The 6,732-nt window shown below is 49.1% G+C and overlaps 1 protein-coding gene across 1 annotated transcript; it reads left to right on the top strand.

Annotated features, from left to right (window-relative positions):
* The first annotated feature begins 637 nt into the window (after nucleotides 1-637).
* LOC123061164 (pto-interacting protein 1) lies at nucleotides 638-4,689 on the top strand. Its single transcript, XM_044484110.1, has 8 exons — nucleotides 638-835; nucleotides 1,359-1,449; nucleotides 2,368-2,618; nucleotides 2,705-2,831; nucleotides 3,055-3,328; nucleotides 3,412-3,544; nucleotides 3,620-3,706; nucleotides 4,173-4,689. Exons 1-8 carry the CDS (start codon nucleotides 674-676, stop codon nucleotides 4,317-4,319), a joined length of 1,272 nt encoding a protein of 423 aa, XP_044340045.1. The 5' UTR covers nucleotides 638-673; the 3' UTR covers nucleotides 4,320-4,689.
* The last annotated feature ends 2,043 nt before the right edge of the window (nucleotides 4,690-6,732 follow it).

Below are 6,732 nucleotides of genomic sequence, written 5' to 3'. Positions count from 1 at the left end.
GAGCACTTACCATATCACGGAGGAGGATCTCCGGGTCGCCGCAGATGTGGCGCCATCCTAGCGCTGCCGTCGCCGGACGACAGCCGGCAACGGCCCCTCTTCTCACCGGAGCAGCGCCGTCAATCGCCCTGTTTTTGCCAGAGAGGGAGAGGAGAGGGGTGGGGAAGAGGAACGGGCCACGAATGAAAGGGAATTAGGGTTAGAGGGTTTTTCTACAAATATTCACGGCCGGTCGTTATCCCACCTGGGCCCTCTGCTGTCGACGTGGCCTGGTCAAAGCGCCACGTAAGCTGGTTAGCGGGGTGCAGACGAGATTAGGACCTTGGATGAACAACTTAAAAAGATTTGGGACCCAATCAACACTTTTAGAAAAGAATTAGGACCGCCCTTGCATTCGTTATCCCGCCTGGGCCCTCTGAATGTCATAACTTGTTCCGCGCGTTCAGTTTAGTACCTAAAATTGTAAAATACATAAAAGTGGTGCCATAACTTGTCCAAATGATGCATATACGTTGCCTTCGCTCGTATTCCATTGATGCAGTGCATGCGTGGCATACCAGTGTGTCGCTAGCCCACACGTCATTGGCTGCGGGCGCGCTGTGAGCTGTGTTTGCTCTTTTTTTCCAAGGAACACCCTGCACTTTAATTAAATAGAACAAATATTCAGGTAACTATGCTGCAGGTACATTCAGTGATCTGTACGCAGCAACCAACTGGGGAAGGGGAAGGGCGAGGAAGACCGCGTCGTGTTCCTCGTCCCGTCTCCTCTCCTCTCCACCCCCTTCGCATTGCTCCTGAACTTCCGATTAGATCAAGAAGAAAGGAGGAAGGAAAGGTACCCGCCTCCGCTCTTCTCCTTCTTTTGCTCGCGTGCTCGTGCCGGTGGATTCTTTTTCGTCTCCCATCTCATGCACCACTGCCCTTCGATTCAGGATTTGTTTGTTTTTTTCTTTCTCGAATGTGCCAATTTTTGCTTGCGCGATCAGCCCATGATGTGGACGGCCAACACAAATAATGAGATGATATAAACGTCGGGTTTGTGAAACGGCGCAAACAAATACTCCTAAATCCCCAAGAACGGGTCCAATTTTTGTTTACCGGTTTCATCATTCATCTTTTTTAGTATGATGATCATTCATCCCATCGCAAATGCTGCCAGCGTTCATATTTACACCATTGATGGATGGCGATTTCTCTATTCGTCTTTTTCCCCCCTAGGACAAGAGTGAAGAAAATAAATTCCGTTCTGGAAGCAATACCAATATGTTTTGCTTGGCTGGAAGGATCTAATGCCGGATTCACGCAATCTATTTCGCACATCCGTTTTGTTGAATTTCTTTTTTTTTGTTGAATTTTAGGAAGCGATGGGATGCTTTTCCTGCTGCGGAGCCGATGATGTTGGCAAGAAAAAGAAGCGCGATGATCCTTATGTTCCGGTCCCTGCCCCAGGTTGTTACTTACTCCCATCTTGGCTTCATCACATATTTCTCATGGTCGCAAAGATTGCTCTGTAGTGATTCTCACTATGAATCCAATTTGGTTCTTCGATTGTAGATTTGATAGTTAAGTGTAGAGCTAATTGAGCAATGGAAAGGAATAGTGTCTTATTCATCGTCCTATGGGCAGATGCATGATGTAACTCTAAATGTGCAAACAATTCTTTCCCATAATAAATACAATTAGCAGCTTCCAGCTAGTTTATTTAGCTGTCTCCAGAAAACTAATAATTCCACTTTTGGCCATGCAACTGTGAAAATATTGACATTATGCATCGCATTTACCAACGCAAATCCACAAACTGACAGGTTGAACCAGATTCAGTATAGGATTTCAGCTGTAAATTTTGTTGAATTTTGTAAAACCTGCTACCCGTAAATTTGCCTGCAAGCGATAGCAGAACAAATGCTTACCAAGGGTGCTTGATACACTCAACTAGCTACATAATTTTGTACACTCCCAAGTGCTTCTGGAGCAAAGTTGACAAGATCACAGGAAGTTTCATATGGCAGAAAGACGACCAAGAGAAGGCTTCGGGTGGACACACCTTGGTTAACTGGAAAACTGTATGTCGCTCAAAGAAGTTGGGGGGACTCGGAATTGCCGAACTTGATAGATTTGGGAGAGCTTTGCATCTTAGTTGTCCATGGCTGCAATGGACCGACCCTGGCCCGGAACCCAAGTGGGAACAACAACGTGCACTGAGCTGCCCCCTTTTTTTATACGATACAAATCTAAACATCTGTGAATCAACAAATTTTGAAAGTGCACCTTGTTTGTTAAAATGTGCATCTTCTGCACCAAATGGCACCACTGAAAGCAATACTTTCCTGAGTACTTTAATTTATTACCTATTTATTTTGAATGCAGGGGGTAACTATGGTTATAACCGGGGGCCAGCGCCAACCCATGCCATCCGTACCAGTAGAAGCCAGCCAATTGAAGTACCAGCCATTTCCCTAGACGAAATTAAGGAAATAACCAAGAACTTCAGCAGTGACGCTCTTATAGGAGAGGGTTCATACGCAAGAGTTTTCCTTGGTGTACTGAAGGATGGCAAGAAATCTGCAGTGAAGAGGCTTGACTCCAGCAAACAGCCTGACCAAGAATTCCTTGTGCAGGTTCAAGGCCTCTTTCCTTCCAAGATAATCTCTCTTCATGTAGGTGCCCCCTACGGGCTGCCGTTTGACTTCCATTTCTTTTGCAGGTCTCGGCTGTTTCAAGACTCAAGCATGACAATGTCATCCAACTTCTCGGGTACTGTGCTTTAGGGAGCACCCGTATTCTTGCTTATGAGTATGCAACAAGGGGCTCCTTGCATGATGTTCTCCATGGTGAGGAACAATTTAAGACTTCTAATTTCGTAAATTATTAGGGCATGTTTGTTTGGGCCTTTTAGCTTGATGCATTTATTAAAGAAGATTTCAGCCCCTATTGAGTAACAATACTCACGATGGGATCAGATACCATTTATAGCTGACCTCATTTCTGTCAGTAATATAGAGCCATTCAAGACTCTAGCAAAGCTGATGAATCTACGGCTCGTGGTCATTACAGGTAAAAAGGGCGTCAAGGGATCCCAACCAGGACCAGTCCTATCGTGGATGCAGCGGGCGAGGATTGCTGTAAGCGCCGCGAGAGGGCTTGAATTCCTCCATGAGAAGGCAGAGCCACGTGTCGTCCACCGTGATATCAAGTCCAGCAACATACTGCTCTTTGACAACGATGTTGCAAAAATAGGAGATTTCGATGTGTCTAATCAGGCCCCTGACATGGCTGCACGCCTTCATTCTACACGTGTTCTTGGCACCTTTGGTTATCATGCTCCTGAGTATGCAGTCAAATAGTTTGAGTGCTTATAGATTGAGATGGGCGAATTGACATGTCCTCTTATACATGTCGTTTACTTCTCAGGTATGCAATGACTGGGCAGCTAAGCGCAAAGAGCGATGTATATAGCTTTGGAGTGGTGTTGTTGGAGCTTTTAACTGGCTGCAAACCAGTTGATCATACACTTCCCCGTGGCCAGCAGAGCCTTGTGACATGGGTATGGAGCCTTTTTCAGATTCTACACTGGTTTCTGACAAGATGGAAAATAAAATCAAGTGTTTGGTATGTGCAGGCTACACCAAGGCTAAGTGAAGACAAGGTGCGGCAATGTGTAGATCCAAAGCTTGGTGTGGATTACCCTCCAAAGGCTGTCGCCAAGGTAAAAACAAAAGAAAAAATTAAGAACACGATGATACTATATGTATATCAAGCAATGCAAACTTTGTTGTTTAACTATAGTTTGCAGCTGTTGTTAAATATAATTTTGTTCCAGTTACATCGTACACAGAGAAGCTTGTTTAAAACACATGTCCTTGTGAAACCACAAGAAAGCTTTGTTATGCTGGAAGTAGACCTGAAACGCATTATTTTGTTCCATATTCACCGTAATGCACATTGATTATTGTTATGACAAGGAACCTTTCTCTTGTGGTTGACAAAGTAGTACACCCAATTAAACTGTCAAAACGTCTTACATCTAGAAAACGGAGGTAGTATGTTGTACTCCCTCCGTCCCATAATGTAAGATGTTTTTTGACACTACATTATGTCGAAAGTCTTACATTATGGGACAGAGGGAGTAATTAGCAGTGAGAGTGAGACTGACCATATGTTGTGGCAAACAGATGGCTGCCGTGGCTGCCCTGTGCGTACAGTACGAGGCAGATTTCCGGCCAAACATGAGCATCGTCGTCAAGGCTCTGGCCCCGCTGCTGAACACCCGGACAAGCAACCGACCTGCCGGCTCGGCCTCTGGCGTAGCCGTCGAGTGATCTCCAACCGACTGCATGCGCACGATTGCGACGATCTGGTGATGCTTATGGCGTTTTGCCCTGGATTTTGCGGGCTGGTGTTGTACATGTCAACATGTGTGGTGAGGTGAGGTTTGGTGTGGTGTGGTGTGGTGTGGTGGGATCTCATTTTCTTCCTCCCTTGGCGGGGGCTCGCGCTGTTGTACGTTGGGCAGGCAGGCAGGCAGGCATGGTGGCCTCTCGACCTCTCCTAGTGAGCAAAGCAATGGACGATGTGCTTCTTGCTTGGTCCCTCTTTGCCTTCCGTGAAATGCCAGCAATTTGGGAGGGCTATTTGAAAAAAGGACGGACAACAACTTTGCATTAAATTCACACACAAGAGTGCCACTAATGATCCTACAACTGTACTGTACACAGCAGTGTTAACCACTTACAGCAGCACATCGTCAGGACAACCGGTGTAGGTACAGATAAATTGTTAAGTAGTAGAAAACCAATAGCCTCTACAAATAAATCATACATAAAAATGTTACAACCATCCAGATACAACAAGAAATGCACGTTTTCTTATCAGCCCTTTGGTAGTCAAAGCTTCCATCGTTGCTAGTTTGTTGGAGAAATGTGAATGCTTGCGTGCTCATTTGGAAGATGATGCTCTGCTCCTGCTCGGTTTGGAATCTGGGTTGTCACTCTTGTCAGTGTCTGAGTTGTCGCGTTGCGAGTCCATTTCGGTGCTCCCCCCGGGGTTATGCCTCGATCTTCTGTCCTGCTCACATCATTTTTCTGCGTTCAGTATCATAATCAATCAATGGTCAACGACTCTATAGCACTAAGCTCCCTACCCCGAAAAAAAAAGCACTAAGCTCCCTCATTTTAATTTTAAAGGGCGGAGAATCGATTGAGGCTACTGACATCGACTGTAGCAATCGATTTCAACCCGGTCGGCGTCTGGGATCGTGCGGAAAAATCACCGCAGGGTGGGCTCGCGATTCAGATTAGTCACAATGGGTAGCAACTTAGACTAGTAATGTTACTACCTCTAGTGATGAGTAACATATGTGCGGTGTCATGCAAAACTTCATTTATTAGGTTATAGACTTATCTTGTCTTGGTATGTGTGATGTTACAGTAACTAGCTATGTTACCACATGTCATTTTTCCTCATTAATTACTCGCCGCATCATCTGTTTTGCCTAAAGATGTGTGATGTTAGAGCATCTCCAGCCGTTGCGCGTAAAAGCGTCGTCTGGAGGCGAACCGGCGCTAAAATCGGCGTGGGGCTTTTGGGTTCCCAGCCGCCGGCCCCAGGGTCGCCCCCAGAAGGTGAGGGTTTTTTTGTTAAAAGGAATTCGGCTAAAGTTCGGCAAACGGGACAAAGATTCGGCTAAAATTCGGCGAACATGACATTACTTAAACGACCTATATTGTATTTTACATGGCAAAGTGAAGTACTTAAAAAAGGGCCGCAACTACAACTACGGGCCGAAGAACGCGCTGAGCGCGGCAAAGTCGCTGACGTCGCCGCCATCCTCGCCGTCGTCCTTCTCCTCCTTGACGCGGCCGCCCCTGCTCGACCCCTGCCCGGCGTCGCCCTGGCGAACTGGTGGCGGCGGCGCTTCGTCGTCGCTGTCGTCGTTGAGGACGACGACGCGTCCCTTGTCGCGGCCACGTCGTCAAGCGGTGAACTGCTCGTAGGCGCGGGACTAGCGCTCCAGCTCCGTCCGCGCCCAGTCTTCGCGCGCCCACTTCAAGGCCACCACATCGTCGAGCTCCTCCTTCACGCCGCTGGCGAGCCCTGGCTCCGTCTTCACGGCGGCGAGCCCCGGCTCCGTCGTCGGCTTGACGTAGCGGGGAGGAGCTGAGGAGGAGGTGCGCCTACCGCCCTCGTTGATGACAATGCCGGCGCTGTGGGTGCGCCAGCCGAGCGGTGTCTCTGCTGCTTGCTCGGCCTTGATGCCGAACACCGCCGGCGAGTCGAAAGAGTGGGAGGAGGAGCGGGAGGAGGAATACGAGGAGAAGCCGAACCTCCTAGGCATCCATTGCCCCGCGCTCCAGCGTGGGACCGGGGCGGCGGCCGCGGTAGGGTATGTCAACGGCGGGTCTTGCCGCCCTCAAGGTGCCGGAGAACCTCATGGAGTGTGCGGCCGTGGCGCCCCACCACAGGCGGCGCCCCTCGTTGTTCTTGGTGCCCTCCACCACTGGCGCCCCATTGGTGGAGGCCAGCCGCTGCGCCTGCCGGTGTTGGAAGTACGCCGCCCACGCCTCATGGTTGTCGGCGGCGTACTGCGGGAGGGCGCATTGCTCCTCCGTCAGCGATGCCCGCACGCGGTCGAGCTCGTCGGCGAAGTAGTCGGCTCGCACGTTGACGTCGGGCAGCGGGGGAATGGGGACGCCACCGGCGCTGAGCCTCCACCCGCCTGGCCCTGCGCGCATG

This window comes from Triticum aestivum, chromosome 3A, assembly GCF_018294505.1.
Source record: "Triticum aestivum cultivar Chinese Spring chromosome 3A, IWGSC CS RefSeq v2.1, whole genome shotgun sequence".
In the NCBI taxonomy this organism is placed as follows: domain Eukaryota; kingdom Viridiplantae; phylum Streptophyta; class Magnoliopsida; order Poales; family Poaceae; genus Triticum; species Triticum aestivum.
This window is presented reverse-complemented; position numbering and strand designations above follow the sequence as displayed.

Excerpts from the sequence above, each read along its gene's own strand:
- LOC123061164 (XM_044484110.1), top strand. The coding sequence starts at position 674 with ATGCTGCAGGTACATTCAGTGATCTGTACGCAGCAACCAACTGGGGAA. Across the intron at positions 2,619-2,704 it reads ACCAAGAATTCCTTGTGCAG|GTCTCGGCTGTTTCAAGACT; the intron begins GTTCAAGGCCTC and ends TTTCTTTTGCAG. Across the intron at positions 3,707-4,172 it reads CTCCAAAGGCTGTCGCCAAG|ATGGCTGCCGTGGCTGCCCT; the intron begins GTAAAAACAAAA and ends TGTGGCAAACAG.